Here is a 20,028-nt window from a genome sequence, read left to right as displayed (position 1 = left end):
AGTATAAATTTAATAAAAATATTTACTTTAGGACTGTTTTTTATATTAATTTTTTCGACAACTTTTATATAATTTTTAGTAATATTTTTTATTTTAATAATTATAATAATATGTCATTTTAATAGTATTTTTATCTTAATAATTATCATATTACGCAATTTTTTTATAATAATTTTTAGTAGACATATGTCCCTAAAGTTATCTAAATTTAGAATCCATAAATATTCTGTAAATTGTTGAGCCTTAATTGACTTAATAGCTTAAGTTATTGCCGTATTGACGTGGCTGACCAGAACAAACAACACGCGACAGATACTTTCAGAGAGGATAGTTGCAGAGAAAACAGAGTTCTTCATAGATCTTCATCATTCCCACTAGATCTTCATCATCTTTCTAATTCATTCCAATGTTAGGAAGTTCTTCATCATTTCCAGTCTCTACTTCTACCACCAGCTATCATGTGTTTCTCAGCTTCAGAGGAGAAGACACGCGTAAAAACTTCATCAGTCACCTTTATGCAGCACTGCAAAGGAAACGCATCAAAGCATATATTGATGAGAGAGCACAAAAGGGCGAAGAAATTTCGCTTGCACTCCAAACTGCGATAGAAGAATCAAAGATCTATGTCCTGGTTTTCTCCGAAAACTATGCATCTTCCACGTGGTGCTTGAAGGAACTGACTATGATACTGAACTGCAAGAAGAGATATGGAAGGGACGTGATACCGGTTTTCTACAAAGTGGATCCATCAACTGTCAGGAAGCAGGAAGAAAGATACAAAGAAGCATTCGAAGAGCATGAACAGCTGTTTAAGGACGACATGGAGAAAGTGCAAGGATGGAAGGATGCTCTAACCGAAGCTGCTGGACTCTCCGGTTGGGATTCAAACGTTATCAGGTCATTATATTTCTTACGTCCACTTTTCAGATATTCAGAATCTCTTTTCATTTACTAAAATCTGTTGATCTCGTCATAGTTCAAGTGTTTCTTTTTTTTCGTTTCTCTTAATCGGTCATGCATTTGATCATATCACTTTGTTATAGTTTAACTTTGTACAAGTCTCTTTTGCAGTAACAAAAGTCATAAACAGTTACTGTAGAACTTTTGCGATCTTGATTTGCAATTTTTAAACCAACCAAGCTAATATATGAAAATATGTCTACTTTGAACATCTCTTCAATGATGTTCACTCTTCTGAATTTTTCTTTAGTTTAGTTTAGCTTTGTCTTTACTAAAACTTTATTTTTCAAATTATCTGTCAGGTCAGAAAACACACTTGTTGAAGGAATTGTGGAAGATATTATGAGAAAATTGAATCTTTATTCCATTAGTTATAATCCAGGAACTATCGGCATTGAAAAACATATTGAAAGCATTCAGTTATTGATGCATTTTGAGTCATCAGATATTCGGATCATAGGAATTTGGGGCATGGGAGGAATAGGAAAAACTACAATTTCTGAACAAATATATCACACATTTACAATGCAATTTGATTCCAGAAGCCTTGTTTTAGACACTCAAGAAAAAATAAAAAGAGATGGAATAGACGCTGTCAGAAAAAAATATATGCCCGAGCTTCTAAATGAAGTACCATCCCTCAAAGGAATGAGGATTCTCATCATTCTTGATGATGTTACTGATTCGGTTCAACTTAAACAATTGCTAGGAAGGTGTGATAGTTTTGGACAAGGCAGTAGAATCATTATAACCAGTAGAGACAAACAAGTGTTAAAGAATGCTGGAGCTGATGACATCTACGAAGTTAAGGAGTTGAATTTTCCTGATTCTCTGAAACTTTTTAGTTTACATGCTTTTAAACAAAACTCTTCACAAGAAACAACGTACATGGACTTGGCAGAAGAGGTGTTGAGATATGCAAAAGGAATTCCATTAGTTCTCCAAATTTTGGGCTCATTACTTTACGGAAGAACAAGAGAAGCATGGGAAAGTCAGTTGCAAAAGTTGAAAAAAAGCCAACATCTTAAAATTTTTAATGTATTAAAATTAAGTTATGATGGGCTTGATGACGAGGAAAAGAATATATTTCTTGACATCGCTTGCTTTAATAGGGGATACGAAGAGAGCCTGGTAATAGAAAGATTAGACGACTGTGGTTTTTCTTCTAAAATTGGAATGGATGTTCTCAAAGATAGATGTCTAATATCTATCGTTAATGGTAGAATTGAAATGCATGATCTAATACAAGAAATGGGTCAAGAAATTGTTCGTCAGTGCCCTCAATATCCTGAAAAATGCAGTCGATTGTTTAAGGCTGACGAGATTCTTGAGGTTTTAAAAAAGAACAAGGTATGTTCCATTGTCACTCAATTAAAAGAGTTACATCGATTTACTTTTCTTAAATTGCAAACAACTTAGTTGTTACTAAACATTATAGAATATTTCATGTTTATTTATTTTCTAATTACATTGATTTACTTTTAGGGGTCAGATGCAATTCAGTGTATCTTACTAGATTTGGCAGAAATAAAAGAAGTTATAGTACATGGACAAACTTTCCAAAAGATGGATAATCTTAGGATGCTTATACTCGATGATTATTTTCGTATTGGAATTCTACGGGAATCCAAAGTGTCTCTTGCATCATCTCTTGTAAGTCTACCAGACTCTTTAAAGATTCTTTCTTGGAAAAGTTTCCCTCAAAGATCTTTACCACCAGACTTTTGCCCAAAAAATCTAGTGAGACTCGTAATGCCATACTGCCATCTTGAACAACTTTGGGAAGAAGATCAGGTTTTTAAAGTTATCTATATTCCTTTATGTTCTAAACTTAAGTATTTTTCTATACTATATATCTACATGTTTTCATTAGCAATTCCTTTACTTCACATTATTTTGTTTTTATACTTCTTTTATTAGACCCACTCAATATGCATATATCATTACAATCATATTTAGAATGCTAAAGATAATTATAAATCAAATATGTAGAACATGCATTTATTTGATGCATTTCATTTTATGGTCCATGATTGTATTGTCTATCCATATTATGTGTGAGGTATCTGGACAGAGTGCTTGTTTTTTTACTTTATAAGAGATATTTGTGTGTGGGTAATCTATTCTAATGTATAAAAGATATCGAAATGTTATTTTTTTTTCTTTTTGTATTATTTGAAACGCCCTTATTTAATATAATCATTCTTGCTTATAACTACTAGATAAATTACTAAAAAGAATTATCTTATTGTAAATTTAAATTCTTAAAATTATTTAAATATAAATGTACATCACCTATCATAAGTATATATTTTGGAAAATTCATTCCCAATTTTTTATGTCAAAATAGTTTTTTCCACCTATGATAACTTCATAACCAAACCTTCTTCAACCTCTCACCACTTCTACTTTAATTTTTGTGATTATATCACCATTGATGCATAATACATCTTTTTTCTACAATGAGTTTTGTATCTAATATTTCGGTCATAATACAACCTTAGATATCTCTCTCCCCATGCTCATAAAAGGGTCAAAACACACCCATAAAAGGACAAAACACACCCATAAAAGGACCAAATGCACATAAAGTCACACTCATAACGGTCATCAATGGAATCACATACAATATATACCAAAACCTTGTAAGAGATATAAATGAATAAAATGTATCAGTTAGTTTTCTAACATGGTATCAAGAGCCAGACCTAGTGTGTCGCTGTCACTTTCCGCCGCCGTCGCCGCCATCTGTTGTCTCCATTTGTCAGGCAAAGTTAAGGGTTAGGTTCGCCTTGAGAAGCATGACCCAACCCTAGTGGTCGCCTCCTTAGAAACCTCTGCACGCTCCTTCATGCGCCACTTCTCTCCGACTAGTCTTCGGCACATGTTCCTCACGCGTCACCTGTGGACGAGATCCAAAAAGGTATAATCCTCCGGCTTCATATCCTTCTCAAATTTGTCTCTCTGAGCTGCACTCTTGTATAACAAAAGATTTTGAATCGAAAGTTATTAAACAATTCATCATTTTGGTTAGTTGTCTTAAGAAAATTAAATTGAAGGGACAATTAGGGACAAAAAGGACATATTTCAAATATAGAGAAGGAGATAGGGAGACTTGACCAACTCCCTTTGAGAAAGTTTTGGAGCCATTTGTAAGGGTGATGAAATGAGATTTTTATTTAAAGGAAAGGGTTGAGAACAAGGGGTATTGCCAAAGATGTGATCAGAAGCACTTGAGTCAATTATCCATGAATTTTGACATTCCATGGATATAGAAATGCAAGTTGTGGATGTACTTGGAGAATGTAATGTGTATGTCAAGCTATTAGAATTTAATCACAAATACTCTTGATACTCTTCCTCAATGAACTTGGAATTGGTAGAGACAGTTGCAGCCTTAGAGATTTTAGTTGTTTTTGAGAAAAAACCATGCAAGGAGTAACAGTTTTCTTGGGTATGACCCATCCTTTTACTGTATATGCACTGCAGACGCCTCCGACCTCCACGTCCTCCTCTTCCACGTGGCAACCATGAATAATGGTTCAATTGGTTCATGAGCTTCCTGTGATTAAGGCACCGAGACACGAAAAAGACGTGTGGTCAGGGTTTCCATGGATGGGAACTCATGACTGATCAGTAGTTTATCTTTGATATGATCAAAGTTTGCTTGTAAAGCACAGAGGATCATCACCATGTAATATTTGTTAAGCTTCTTCTTGATGTCTTATAAATATTTGACTTCCAAGAACATTCTCAGCTCTTCCACAGCTGCTTGAGCTTCAATCATGAAGGAAACCATCATGGTCTACCATTTTGAGACATGCAAGCTTGTTTGTCATATCATAGAGACATTGAATATCATTAGCATAGATATTTTGAGCTTTCTTCCATAAAGAGTGACAAGTTTTGAAAGCTCTAAGAGATATCAGAAGTTTGGCTTCCATTGATTGTCATAGCAAAGCACACAATTGAAAATATGCTTGTCACCAGGTACATGGCTGCCATCTTGCTCAAGGTGATCGTAATGACCTTGACCAGGAAGTGATGGAGGCACTTTCGAAAAATGAAAGGGCACTTCCATACGCCATTTCTGATCAAGGGTTAAAGAAGCAAAAGAAGAAGCCACAAAACCCTAGGTAACTATCGCAAGGGTTGCTTCTGGATGCTAACAGAACGAGGTTCTGAGGGGCACACTGGAGAGAAGAGAGATTGGCAACAACTATGGAGGTGGCTCGGTGGTGTTCCGGCAAGCAAATGGCGGCGCGTGAGCAACACACGCTTGTTTGCGACGAAAGATGTTGCTCATGGCAGGTGGAGGAGAACAGGACTCTGGCACCGGCAGGGTTTGCCGTCGTGTGGAGAGGCGAACCAGATCTAATGGTCGCTGGACGAAACTGTGACGACAAACGGCAACCGACAGTGGCAAACAACGAGAAAACAGTGGAGAACAGTGGCCAACAGTGTTGAAGAGCTTCAAACTGCAATTGACAACTGCAAATAGGGACTGGACAACCCCAGACAATGAAAAATGTCACCGGACAGATACGGACAACGACGAGCGACATCAGACAAATGCAACAAGACAGAAATCAGAGCGGGATCAACTTGCTCTGATTGAAAGATCCCTCTCACTCTCGTTCTATCTATAAAAAAATCTAATACAAAAGTACATGAAAAGATTATAAGTTTGCCCTTAGACACTTAGGTGCATACCTAGGTATTATTATTATAAATACTAGACACACTACCTTAAGTAGGTTTAATGATGATACACAGGGTAATTATTCTAACACATGCATGATATAAAGTATTTCCACATTGTCATCTATTATAAATTACTTTAATCAGGTTGAAATAATTAGAATGTAATTTTAGATAGGAAAGAAAACATGTTGAATTTTGTGAATTTTTATAATAAATGTCAAATTTATAGCCACTATAATTTTATTTGTTCAACGTAAACTCAACACATAATGTAAGTAGGAGTTTATAATTGAAGAAAAATAGATAAGCTTCATTTTAGTTTTTCTTTATTACCTGATTCATTTTCTTTTTGTGGCAGAGTTTACCGAAGTTGAAAAGGCTCGACCTGAGTTATTCTGAGAAACTTACTAGAATACCAGACCTTTCCCAGTCACCAAATATTGAAGAAATAATTCTCAGTCATTGTCCAAAGTTGATTAAAGTTCACTCTTCCATATTACTCACCAAGCTCACTTCTTTACGTTTAGATAGATGTTATAATCTCAATAGTGTAACTGTTCCCAGCAATATTCTATCTAGATCACCAGGATCCATTAATCTTTCATGTTGTTCGAATCTTGAAATGTTTTCAACCAGTCAAACCCCAATATCTTATTCTCCACCATCGTCATCATTAATTGGTCCAATATTCCCTCATGTGAAACTGGGGCGTCAATTGCAACGTGGGCATTCCATAGAGGCGCACTCGGCTACAAGTGAAAATCCCTCAAGATCGTATTACAGTAGAATTTTCTCCATTACTTATTGGGAAGCGGATGAAGAAAAAGAAGTGACTAATAATAATATATACCTATATGATGAAATGTCGGAACAACTCTTTGAAGGTGTGTCCTTAAATTTTCGAAGTCCCAAGGAGCTCTGTTTCTTAGATCTCTCGAACTGTTCTTCCCTTACAATATTTCCATTTGACCTTTCTGAGATGAAATTCCTAAAGGAACTTTATCTCAGTGGTTGCTCAAAATTGGAATATTTCCCAGAGATTGAGGATACGATGGAAAATTTGGCGGTTCTAATCTTAGACGACACAGCCATACAGGCACTACCTTCATCCTTGTGGCGTTTGGTAGGGCTTCAACAACTGAGTTTGCGGGATTGCAGGAATCTTGAGATTATTCCATCTTCCATTGGAAGCCTCACCAGACTATGCAAGTTAGACCTTACCTACTGTGAATTACTTCAAAGTTTTCCAAACACCATTTTCAAATTGAAGTTGAGGAACCTTGATTTGTGTGGTTGCTTTAAGTTGAGGACCTTCCCAGAGATCACGGAGCCGACACAAACTTTTACTCATATAAATTTAACAGAAACGGCTATCAAATATCTGCCTTCCTCATTTGACAATTTGGTTAATCTTCGATCCCTGCAGCTCAACAAATGCAGGGATCTCGAATCACTCCCAAACTCCATTGTTAATCTAAAACATCTCTGTAAACTTGATTGTTCGGGGTGTGCCAAATTAACAGAAATCCCAACGCACATTGGTAGCCTCTGGTCATTAATGGAACTGTCACTGAGTGAGAGCGGAATCGTGAACCTTCCTGAAAGCATTGCTCATCTTTCAAGCATGATATTACTTGATTTAAGCGACTGCAAAAATCTTGAATGCATCCCACAGATTCCACTGTTTCTAAAACAACTGGTGGCATTGGATTGCACATCAATTAGAAGAGTGATGTCAAATCGAAACCTCTCAGATTCAAAGGAGGATGTCTTCATATTTCATTTGACCAATGCCCAACAACTGGATTTAGGTGCTCGTGCTAACATTGAGGAGGATGCAAGGCTCAGGATGACCCACGATGCATATACGTCTGTGTTCTTCTGTTTTCCAGCGAGTGCAATTCCTCATTGGTTTCCTTTTCGCAGCGAAGGACCTTCAGTGACTATAAATGAAGATTTAAGTTTCTGCAGCGATGGCAGGCTCATTGGTTTCGCTTTGTGTGTGGTTTTTGGAGTGTTAGATACGAATGATATTAATAGCAGATACAGTTCTTTTGTTTACAGCCTAACATTTGAATGTGATGATGATGGCACACAGATAATTCCAAATAGTAATGTGTTAGATAACTATTTCCCAGGGCGTTATAGTCACAGAGTCCTTGATAAAGATCACATATTTATGTGGAAATTTAACTTGGAGAGCCTAAGGGGGAGCAGCATGAACCTTAGGCTCTGTGATGCTCGCAGCTTCACTTTTGAGATCGATTATAACTTTGAGTTTGAGTGGTCAGATTACGTCTCCTTTGTGACAATAAAAGAATGCGGAATGTGCCCTCTTTATAGCAGCGAAAGCAATGTTGCAGAATCTTCAAGGTAAACAAAGGAAGATAGGAAGAGGAAGGCAGAAAACTACTTAGTGGGCTAGTCTCTTGCTCTTCTGCTAATTGGTATTCCGTTGGTGAGTGTGGCTTATAACCAATACTTGTTAATTACAACTTTCAAAACGTTCAACTTTTATTATGAATTTTTCATTTTTAATTTATTTGTTTTTTATTACATTTTCAATGGCATTTTACAGGTGGGTTCGTTCCGTAGCTGACAAGATTTCTAAGTTATTATTAGATATAGTTTGATGTCGTTGTAAGTTGAGTTGCTTCGTTGTCCCAAATTTGCATTTTGTTGAAACCTTAATGTATGGGCTTCATTAACTTCTTTAGCATATTTGGCTTTCATACATTATGAAATCTTTAAGAGCTGCAGTTGAAAGGGTAATTCGTAAATGGAAAATGTTTGTTTTGACACTCCGAATTTCCAATTCTACGACAAGTACCTATTATGTTTAATACATTTTAAGAACATTGTTAGAAAATTTGAGAAATATATAAAATGACTCAAAATAAAATATTAAAAATTTAGGTTTAATATTTTAGTCTTGATAGTTTCATGAATGTGTTATATTTAATAACATTAAGAATGTCGTAATAAAAATTGTGAAAAATACATAAATTATTCAAAGTGAAATATTAAAATTTTGGCTTAAATTTATTTTTAGTTTCTATAATTCTAAATGTAAAATTTTAGTCTAAAAATTGATTATAAATTTAATTTTGAATTTTTTAAAATTAAGCATTTTTAGTTTAATGTTCATAAGCAATTTAATTACTAAAATATGCTACATGTTTATCACTCACATTGCCTATTTAATGAATTAAAATTGTTTGATTTTAGAGACTTAAAATCTATATATGTATATTAAATATACATAAAAATTAAAATTATACATACGTAAAATCATGAAGAATAAAACTATATTTAAGTTTAAAATATAATGAGAGTTAACATGAAATTCATAAACACACTTTGAATATCATTAAAATTTATATTGTATAGAAATAAATAAGATAGAAAACATATAAGAACTCAAATCTATTACCTCAAAATTTTGATTAAAAAATTTATTTTAATGTCTTATATAAGTTTATTTATTGTTCATTTATGTCAATTATACTTGAATTTAAGTGGTATTATAAATTTAAATATTTTAGTGAAGTTTTTATTAATTTTATTTATTAATATGTTGACATATAAGCAAAATAACATTCATATCATATAATTAATTGAAAAATTAAACAAGTAAAATATATAAATTTAATATCTTAATTAGAAAATATAAAAAAAATTTGAATACTCACATAATTAAATAAATTTAAATTTATTAAAGACTTAAACGTAATTAATCTAACTTTTTTTATTATCATATAACTTCAATATAACCTATAATAAATTATGTATCTGCATCACTTAACATTAACATACAATAAGGTTCAATTTTAACTCACTTTGTCAGTTTGTTCTTATAAGAGTGATGTCATTCTCATTTAAATTTTTACAATATACTTTTATTAGAAAGAAGAAGAGAGACGAGATAAAGATAAATAAAGGTAAACCGTTGATACATGCATATAATATAAAGTTCACTCTTCCATATTACTCAGCAAGCTTAGTTGTTTACGTTTAGATAGATGTTATAATCGCAAAAGTGTAATTGTTCCCAACAATATTGTATCCATGTCACCAGGTTTCATTCTTCTTTTCTCGTGTTGGAATCTTGAAATGTTTTCAACCAGGATTCCTTATGTGAAACTAGAGAATCGACCAGGCACTTTCTTAATACCCCGTTTTAGGCAAATGAAGTTTCGATGTATTAGAAGGTGGACTTTTGAGACTAACTTAATCGATAAAATCGATTTGTAGCGTGAGTTTTGTAATTTATTTATATATTATAATTTGATCTTATGACGTAAGACTTAGATGTGATAATTGAGAGATATGATAGAGAAAACGAAGTGGCTAATAATAGCTAAGAAGAATATGATGAATTGCATATACAACTCATTGGAGGTGTGTCCTTAAACTTTCAAAGTCTCAAGAAGCTCTGTTTCATAGATCTCTCGAAGTGTTCTTCCCTCAAAATATTTCCATTTGACCTTTCTGAGATTAAATTCCTAAAGAAACTTTGTCTCAGTGGTTGCTCAAAATTGCAAAATTTCCCTCTGAAATAAGGACACGATATGGAAGAAAGATCTAGCGGTGCTCATCTTAGACAGCACATTCGTTATGCTCTTTTACAACTCCTCAATGGAGAAAGTAAACGTTGGAAAAGCTTTTCCTAACCTTTTAATGTACCAACTTGTTACATGGAGCTGTAAAACCAGAAAATTTTATTTGGTTAACGTGCAAGAGTGAAGATGATATATAAGAAGTTATTTGTTGTTCTTGGTTTGTTCACTTTGAAACACCTTGTTTCATTTGAGTAATGGTTAAATCTTTTTAAGTGTAGTTTGACAGTAAAGTTGAAGACAATTTATTTGAATTTATATAATATATATACGATTTTTTTAAGGCTATACAAAATATTTAATAATAAAATTATACGAAACCCATTATTCTTTACAAGGAAAAAAAGTGTAAATTAAAAACTCAATCTCAATTACATGTCTTTATAGTAAAAATAAATTACATAAAATTGGAAAATAAATGATTAAATAATTAATACCCTACCCATAATTTTTGTAAATATTAAATATGATTTTAGTCTTTTTAATATTATAAAAGTATAAATTTAATAAAAAATATTTAATTTTTATGATCGCTTTTATATTAAAATTTTATATAACTTTTAATAATATTTCTTATTATAATATTTAATTTTTAGTTTTATTTATTTTTTATTATCATGAAAAGAGGATATGGTGTATGTCCCTTAGTTAGTTTCTGCAGCTATTAGCGATATAAATTTAGAGTCATAATTATTGTGTAAATTGTTGACTCTTCAATGGATTCAATGTTTTTCTTTTTCTTTTGATCAGTTAGTTGTTCGACAACTACTGCTATATTTTTTCAAAATGGTTATTTCACACTTCTTATTATTATTTTGACAACTTTTTATAAAAGTAAAATGATTCTATAAAAAGAGAATTTTTGTATTTTAAAGGAAGAAAGGTGGTAAAATATAGGGAAAGGATAGTATTATAAAATGTTGGTTAGCGTTTCATTTTCGTTATTTTTTTTAATAACGATACTATCATACACTTTTACATTTGTTATAGTGTAAATTTTTGTATTTAAAAAAAAAAAGTATAAAATGAATGTAAAAGTTTTATGTTGGTCAAATAATCATTGTTTTTTTTAATGTATGGACAGATATTTTGTGAAAATTGAATGGCTTCTCCAAAAGTTGGTTTGGTTTTTATTATGTGACAGAGCAGCAGAGATGACTTTGGGTAGAAATGGTAGAAATATATACCTTCGTTTCTAACTGAGAGTATACAAATTTTTGGAATCCTGAGCCTTGAGAATTGCAGAGAAAGAAGAGAGAATTGATTTCGATGGCAGAGAGTTCTTCATCATTCGCTGGGTCCGCTTCTCCCACCAGGTACGATGTGTTTCTGAACTTCAGAGGGGAAGACACTCGTGAGAACTTCATTAGTCACCTTTATGCAGCGCTGGAGAGGAAGCACATTGAAACATATATTGATTACAGACTACAAAGGGGCGAAGAAATTTCACCTGCACTGCAAACTGCAATAGAAGAATCAAAGATCTATGTCCTGGTTTTCTCCGAAAACTATGCATCTTCGACGTGGTGCCTGAATGAGCTCACTAAGATACTGGACTGCAAGAAGAGATATGGAAGGGATGTGATACCCATTTTCTACAAGGTGAATCCATCAACTGTCAGGAAGCACGAAGAGAGATACAAAGATGCATTCGAAGAGCATGAACTGCGGTTTAAGGAAAACATGGACAAAGTGCAAGAATGGAAAGATGCTCTAACCGAAGCTGCTGGCTTCTCAGGATGGGATTCAAACGTTATCAGGTCATTATATTTCTTACATCCACTTTTCAAATATTCAGAATCTCTTAAAATCTGTTGATCTCATCATAGTTCAAGTTTTTCTTTTTCTTCCTTTGTCTTATACTCTGTATGGATTTGATCATATGACTCTGTTATAGTTTAACTTTGTACAAGTCTGTTCTCCAGTATCAAAAGTCACAAACAGTTACTGTAGAACTTTAGTCATCTCGATTTGCAATCTTTAAACCAACCAAGCTAATATATGAAGATAATGTGTATACTTACGTTGAACATCTCTTCAATGATGTTCACTCTTCTGAATTTTTCTTTAGTTTAGTTTAGCTTTGTGCTTGAATACTAAAACTTTATTTTCCAAATTATCTGTCAGGTCAGAAAACTCACTTGTTGAAAAAATTGTGGAAGACATTTTGGAAAAATTGGATCTTTATTCCATTAGTTCTGATCGAGGAATCATCGGCGTTGAAAAACAAATTGAAAGCATTCGGTTATTGATGCATTTTGAGTCATCAGATATCCGGATCATAGGAATTTGTGGCATGGGAGGAATAGGAAAAACTACAATTTCTCAACAAATATATCACACATTTGCAAAGCAATTTGATTCCAGAAGCCTTGTTTTAGACACTAAAAAAAAAATAGAAAGAGATGGAATAGACACTGTTAGAGAAAAATATATGTCTGAGCTTCTAAATGAAGTACCATCCCCTAGTTTATTATACTACAGTGAAAGACTCAAACGAATAAGGATTCTCATCATTCTTGATGATGTTACCGATTCACTACAACTTAAACAATTGCTAGGAAGGCATGATAGTTTTGGACAAGGCAGTAGAATCATTATAACCAGCAGAGACAGACAAGTGTTAAAGAATGCTGGAGCATATGACATCTACGAAGTTAAGGAGTTGAATTTTCCTGATTCTCTAAAACTTTTTAGTTTACATGCTTTCAAACAAAACTCTTCACAAGAAACAACGTACATGGACTTGGTAGAAGAGGTGTTGAGATATGCAAAAGGAATTCCATTAGTTCTCCAAATTTTGGGCTCATTAATTTATGGCAGAACAAGAGAAGCATGGGAAAGTCAGTTACAAAAGTTGGAAACATGCCAACATCTTAAAATTTTTAATGTATTAAAATTAAGTTATGATGGGCTTGATGACGAGGAGAAGAACATATTTCTTGACATCGCTTGCTTTTATAGGAGAGTCAAGGAGAGTGTGGTAGTAGAAATACTAGACGACTGTGGTTTTTCCTCTAAGATTGGAATGGATGTTCTAAAAGATAGATGTCTAATATCTATCTTGGATGGTAGAATTGAAATGCACGATCTCATACAAGAAATGGGTCAAGAAATTGTTCGTAAAGAGTGTTCTCAATATCCAAGAAAACGCAGTCGATTGTTCAAGGCTGACGAAATTCATGAGGTTTTAGAAAAGAGCAAGGTATGTTCTGTTATCACTCAATTGAGAGAGTCACATGGATTACCTTTTCTTAAATTGCAAACCACACTTAGTTGTTATTAAACATTATGGAATATTTCATGTTTATTTATTTTCCAGTTACATTGATTTACTTTTAGGGGTCAGATGCAATTCAGTGTATCTTACTAGATTTGCGGGAAATAAAAGAAGTTATAATACATGGACAAACTTTCCAAAAGATGGATAATCTTAGGATGCTTATGCTCGATGATTTTCGTTATGGGCATCTATGCGAATCCAAAGTGTTTCTTGCATCATCTCTTGTAATTCTACCAAACACTTTAAAGATTCTTTGTTGGAATGGTTTCCCTCAAAGATCTTTACCACCGAACTTTTGCCCACAAAATCTAGTGAGACTCGAAATGCCAAACTGCCATCTTGAACAACTTTGGGAAGAAGATCAGGTTTTTCAAGTTATCTATATTCCTTTATGTTCTAAACTTACAAGTATTTTTCTGTACTATACATCTACATGTTTTCCTTAGCAATTCCTTTGTGCCTACTCCACATTATTTGTTTTGATACTTCTTTTATTAGACCCACTCAATTATGCATATATCCTTAGCATGCTTCTAAAGATATTTATAAATCAAATATGTAGAAGATGCATTTGTATGATGCATTTCATTTTATGGTCCATATTGTATTGTCTATCCACATTATGGGTGAGGTACTGGATAGAGTGCTTGTTTTTTTACTTTATAAGAGATATTTGTGTGTTGGTAATTTTAATGTATAAAAGATACCGAAATGTTATTTTTTTCTTTTATATTATTCGAAACACCCCTATTTAATATAATCATTCTTTCTTATAACTACTAGATATATTACTAAAAAGAATTATCTTATTGTAACTTTAAAATCTTAAAATTATTTATATATAAATGTACATCACCTATCATAAGTATATATTTTGAAAAATTCATTCCATGTCAAAATAGTTCTTTCCACTTATGATAACTTCATAGCCAAAAACCTTCTTCAACCTCTCACCACTTCATACCTTAACATTCCTGATTATATCACCATTGATGCATAAAACATCTTTATTCATAATAAGTTTTGTATTTAATATTTCGGTCATAATACAACCTTAGATATCCCTCGCGACATGCTCTCAAAAGGATCAAAACATACCCATAAAAAGCCAAAACACACCATAAAAGGGCAAAATGCACATAAGGTCACACTCATAATGGTCATCAATGGAATCACATACAATATATAACATCATGTATATCACGCACTTTCGTATACATATTCATGCATCTTATAGTCATCAGCATCAGCCTCATAGAATGACCTCGTTTCCTAATTCAAAAGGAAGATTTTTTTACTTCAATGATCACATAACTTGAGTGATATCTTGCTCGATAAACCTTTTGTGACTTGAATAAATATATCTGAAAGAGAGAGACTTCGACCTCTTCCTCTTTCGAACGGTTTAGTAATGCTACTTGTTAAATATCTAATAAGTTCTTGAAGCATAAAACACATTGCTTCATTGGTTAGAAATTTAAGATAAGTTGAAAATATTATATTGTGTAGAAATGAATAAGATAGAGAACATATAAGAACTCACAAACTTTCAAAAATTTGGATTAAAAATATGTTTTAATATCTAATATGAGTTTATTAATTGTTCTTTTATGCCAATTATCCTTGAAGTTTAACTGGTATTATAAATTTAAATATTTTAGTGAAGTTTTTATTAATTTTATTTATTAATATGTTAACAAATTATGTATTTAATAAATTACGGAAAGATGGATTTATATATATTGTCTGTATCACTTAACATTAACATTCAACCTACCTATCTAAGGTTCAATTTTAATTCACTTTGTCAGTTTATTCTTGTAAGAGTAAAGTCGTTCTCATTTAAATTTTTACAATATATGCATAATATAAAGTATTTCCACATTGTTATCTATTATAAATTACTTTCATCAGGTTGAAATTATTACGATGTAATTTTTATAATAACTATCAAATTTATAGCCACTATAATTTTGTTTGTTCAACCGTAAACTCAACAGATAATGTAAATAGGAGTTTATTGAAGAAAAGTAGATAAGCTTCATTTTAGTTTTTCTTTATTACCTGATTCATTTCCTTTTTGTGGCAGAGTTTACCCAAGTTGAAAAGGCTCAACCTGGGTTATTCTAAGAAACTTAAAAGAATACAAGACATTTCCCTGTCACCAAATATTGAAGAAATAATTCTCAGCGGCTGTGTAAAATTGAAAGAAGTTTACTCTTCGACATTCCTTAGCGAGCTCTGTTGTTTATGTTTAGATTTTTGTTCGAATTTGAGGAGTGTAAATATTCCCAGCAATATTCTATCCAGATCACCAGGATTGATTCTTTTTTCCTCGTGTCGCAAGCTTGAAATGTTTTCAACCACTCAAACCCAAATATGTTATTCTCCACCATCATCATCATTAATCGGTCCAATATTCCCTCATGTCAAACTGTGGCGTCAACGTCGAAATTTCTTTGGGGCGCCCATTTGTCGTGCTAGCCTTCCCCCAAGACCCCATTCCAATGAAATTTTCTCCATTACTTTTGACCGATATTGGGGAGCAGATGAAGAAAATGAAGTGACTAATAATAATATACACGTATATGATGAAATACGGATACAACTCACTGGAGGTGTGCCCTTAAACTTTCAAAGTCTCAAGAAGTTCTGTTTCATAGATCTCTCAAACTGTTCTTCCCTTACAATATTTCCATTTGACCTTTCTGAGATGAAATTCCTAAAGAAACTTTGTCTCCGTGGTTGCTCAAAATTGGAAAATTTCCCCGAGATTGAGGACACGATGGAAAATTTAGCGGTTCTAATCTTAGACCACACAGCCATACAGGCACTACCTTCATCCTTGTGGCGTTTGGTAGGGCTTCAACAACTGAGTTTGCGAGGTTGCAAGAATCTTGAGATTATTCCATCTTCCATTGGAAGCCTCATCAGACTATGCAAGTTAGACATTACCTACTGTGAATCACTTCAAACTTTTCCAAGCACCATTTTCAAATTGAAGTTGAGGATACTTGATTTGTGTGGATGTTTAAGGTTGAGGACCTTCCCAGAGATCACGGAGCAGACACAAACTTTTTCTCACATTAACTTAAAAGAAACGGCTATCAAAGAACTGCCTTCCTCATTTGGCAATTTGGTTAATCTTCGATCCCTGCAGCTCAACAAATGCACTGATCTCGAATCACTCCCAAACTCCATTGTTAATCTAAAGCATCTCTGTAAACTTGATTGTTCGGGGTGTGCCAAATTAACAGAAATCCCAACACACATTGGTAGCCTGTCGTCATTAATGGAACTGTCACTGAGTGAGAGCGGAATCGTGAACCTTCCTGAAAGCATTGCTCATCTTTCAAGCTTGAAATCACTTGATTTAAGTGGCTGCAAAAATCTTGAATGCATCCCACAGATTCCACCGTTTCTAAAACAACTGGTGGCATTGGATTGCCCATCCATTAGACGAGTGATGTCAAATCGAAACCTCTCAGATTCCAAAGAGGGTGTCTTCAAATTTCATTTCACCAATGCCCAACAACTGGATTCAGGTGCTCGTGCTAACATTGAGGAGGATGCAAGGCTCAGGATGACCGAGGATGCATATAGGTCTGTGTTCTTCTGTTTTCCAGGGACTGCAGTTCCTCATTGGTTCCCTTTTCGCAGCGAAGGATCTTCAGTGACTATAAATGAAGATTTACGTTTCTGCAGCGATGACAGGCTCATTGGATTCGCTTTGTGTGTGGTTTTGGGAGTCTTAGATACGAATGATATTAATGGTAGATACGGTTCTTTTCGTTACAGTCTAAAATTTAAATCTGATGATGATGATACACAGATTATTCCAAATAATGATGCTCTAAACAACTATTTCAAATGGAATTATAAAGACAGAGTTGCCAATCAAGATCACGCGTTCATGTGGAAATTTAACTTGGAGTCTCTGAGGAGGAGCGGCATGAGCCTTAGACTCCGTGATGCTCGCAGCTTCACTTTTGAGATTAGTCCATTGGATTCTAGCTTTCAGCGAGACTACAGATCAATTGTGAGAGAGTTAAAATCAGTTGTCACAATAAAAGGATGCGGCGTATGCCCTCTGTATAGAAGCGGAAGCAATGTTGCAGAGTCTTCAAGGGAAAAAAAGGGAAGATAGGAAGAGGAAGGCCGAAAGCTACCTAATCAGCTAGTTTCTTGTTCTTCTGGTAATTGGTCTTCTGTTTGAGTGTCTTATCCCAATACTTCTTAGTTTCAAGTTTCAAAACGTTAACATTTTATTATGAATTTCTCATTTTTAATTTGCTTTGGTTTATTTAAATTTTCAATGGCGTGTTTTACGGGTGAGTTCATTCAACAAGATCTTTTAGTTGTTGTTGGATATAGTTTGATGTTTCTGTTTCGACAAGTTGGATTGCTCTGTTGTCCCTTGAAACTCTTCATATATTGGTTTCATTAACTTCTTTATCATATTTGGCTTGCATTTGCAGAGAAGGCGTTATGAAATCCTGAGGAGCTACTGCATTTGAAAGGGTAATAGGAGCGTCGTATATCATTGTATTAGGATAGAGCTGTCAAACCAGAAATTTCTGTTTGGTTAATGTGGAAGAGTGAAGATGATAACAAGTTATTATTTGTTGATCTTGGCCTGTGATGGTTAATTCTTTATAATTATAGTTTCACTGTAAAGTTGAAGACAGTTTATTTGAATTTATAATCTTATTGATTTCTCGGCTACATTTTCTAAGTTTCTGGTTCCTGAAAACATTAGCATAAAACCATTCATGCGTATGATATATAAGATTTCTTTGAAACGCTATACAAAATATTTAATACAAAGTTATATGAAATCCATTTTTCTTTTAAAAGTAAATTAAAAAATCATTCTCCATTACGTGTCTTTATGAAAATAAATTATATAAAAATGAAAAAAAGTTATTGATAATTAATATCTTTAGCTGCTGGAGATTTTATTTTTTTAAAATTTTACTTGTCTTTTAAAATGTATAATTTGCTTAACAATTTTAAAAAATTATCAATTTAAAAAAAGAGAGTCTTATTTTATCTTAATAATAATAATAATAATAATAATAATAATAATGACGGTGATGTATAATTATTAGTAAAGAAAATATTTTTTAATCTTTTTTTTAAGTATACATATTTGGTTACTGATTTTACTACAACCTATTTTATTAATTTTATTTTTTAATGAAAAATTATATAGTAAATAACAACTATTTTTAAATGTATTTATTTTCCAATTACATTGATTTACTTTTAGGGGTCAGATGCAATTCAGTGTATCTTCCTAAAGTTGTGGGAAATAACAGAAGTTATAGTACATGGACAAACTTTCAAAAAGATGGATAATCTCAGGATTCTTATGCTCAATGATTTTTATTGTGGTGATGGGCTTAAAGTGTCTCTTGCATCATCTCTTGTAAGTCTACCAGACACTTTAAAGATTCTTTATTGGAGTAGTTTCCCTCAAAGATCTTTACCACCGAACTTAGTGAGACTCAAGATGCCAAGAGGCCATCTTGAACAACTTTGGGAAGAATATAAGGTATTTCAAGTTATTTATATTCCTTTATGTTCTAAACTTACAAGTATTTTTCTATACTATATATCTACATGTTTTCATTAGCAATTCCTTTGTGCCTACTCCACATTATTTTTTGTTATACTTCTTTTATTAGACCCACTCATATGCATATATCATTACAATCATATTTAGCATGCTTCTAAAGATAATTATAAATCAAATATGTAGAACATGCATTTGTTTGATACATTTTGGTCCATGATTTTATTGTCTACCGTGTGAGATATCTGGATAGAGTGTTTGTTTTTTTTACTTTACAAGAGATATTTGTGTAGGTACCTAATCTATCTAATGTTGACAAGTGTTTTTTTATTGTTTTCGTTTAAAATACATCCTTTCCCAATTAACTCAATTAAATGACAGGAAATTATGAGGATAATTTAAAAATTTCGAATACTTTGTTAAAACAATTTAATAAAACTCAATTAAAAATATGATCAAATTTATAAAAGACTTAAACTAAATTAAACCAATTTTTTTATTATAACATAACTTCAATATAATATTCAATAAATTATATATTTAATAAATAGTGGAAAGATCGACTTACGCATTGTATGCGTCACTTAACGATCCTACAATATAGCTATGTTCAACTTTTACTCTCAGAAAACAACCGGTTTACTTTGTCAGTCTATTCTGTCAAAAACTATGGTCCAAAGGTAGTTTGTGTTAGTACCGTGAAATGGCAAAATGATTGTCCAACTAAAATATTTGAAAGCATAATTGTCCTGTCACTTTGAAAGCTTTCACCAAAATGCATGAAATAACATTAGATCAGAAACATATTGTCCCACTCCAACTCATATCATATTTGCCATACAGAGCGAATTGGAAATGGAATTACCAGCTGCAGTACAACACAA

General features: G+C 32.9%; 2 protein-coding genes across 3 annotated transcripts; both read left to right on the top strand.

The window, feature by feature from the left end:
• Window positions 1-264: 264 nt before the first annotated feature.
• On the top strand, window positions 265-8,423 carry LOC108318828 (disease resistance protein RPV1). The gene is made up of 5 exons (XM_052880532.1): window positions 265-897; window positions 1,263-2,310; window positions 2,446-2,754; window positions 6,023-8,122; window positions 8,243-8,423. The coding sequence occupies exons 1-4, from the start codon at window positions 407-409 to the stop codon at window positions 8,039-8,041; spliced, it is 3,867 nt and encodes a 1,288-aa protein (XP_052736492.1). The 5' UTR covers window positions 265-406; the 3' UTR covers window positions 8,042-8,122; window positions 8,243-8,423.
• A 3,035-nt stretch (window positions 8,424-11,458) lies between these two features.
• On the top strand, window positions 11,459-18,289 carry LOC128197776 (disease resistance protein RPV1-like). Of its 2 annotated transcripts, XM_052880533.1 has the most exons (4): window positions 11,460-12,043; window positions 12,411-13,488; window positions 13,626-13,931; window positions 18,045-18,289. In XM_052880533.1, the coding sequence occupies exons 1-4, from the start codon at window positions 11,553-11,555 to the stop codon at window positions 18,081-18,083; spliced, it is 1,914 nt and encodes a 637-aa protein (XP_052736493.1). In that variant the 5' UTR covers window positions 11,460-11,552; the 3' UTR covers window positions 18,084-18,289. The 2 variants fall into 2 exon arrangements, with proteins under 2 accessions (XP_052736496.1, XP_052736493.1); XM_052880536.1 differs by lacking the exons at window positions 13,626-13,931; window positions 18,045-18,289 and adding an exon at window positions 16,183-17,757 and having other exon boundaries at window positions 11,459-12,043; window positions 12,411-13,487.
• Window positions 18,290-20,028: the final 1,739 nt, after the last annotated feature.

Source organism: Vigna angularis, chromosome 1 (assembly GCF_016808095.1).
Source record: "Vigna angularis cultivar LongXiaoDou No.4 chromosome 1, ASM1680809v1, whole genome shotgun sequence".
NCBI lineage: Eukaryota > Viridiplantae > Streptophyta > Magnoliopsida > Fabales > Fabaceae > Vigna > Vigna angularis.
The sequence above is the reverse complement of the archived record's forward strand: the minus strand, read 5'-3'. Positions and strand labels throughout refer to the sequence as shown.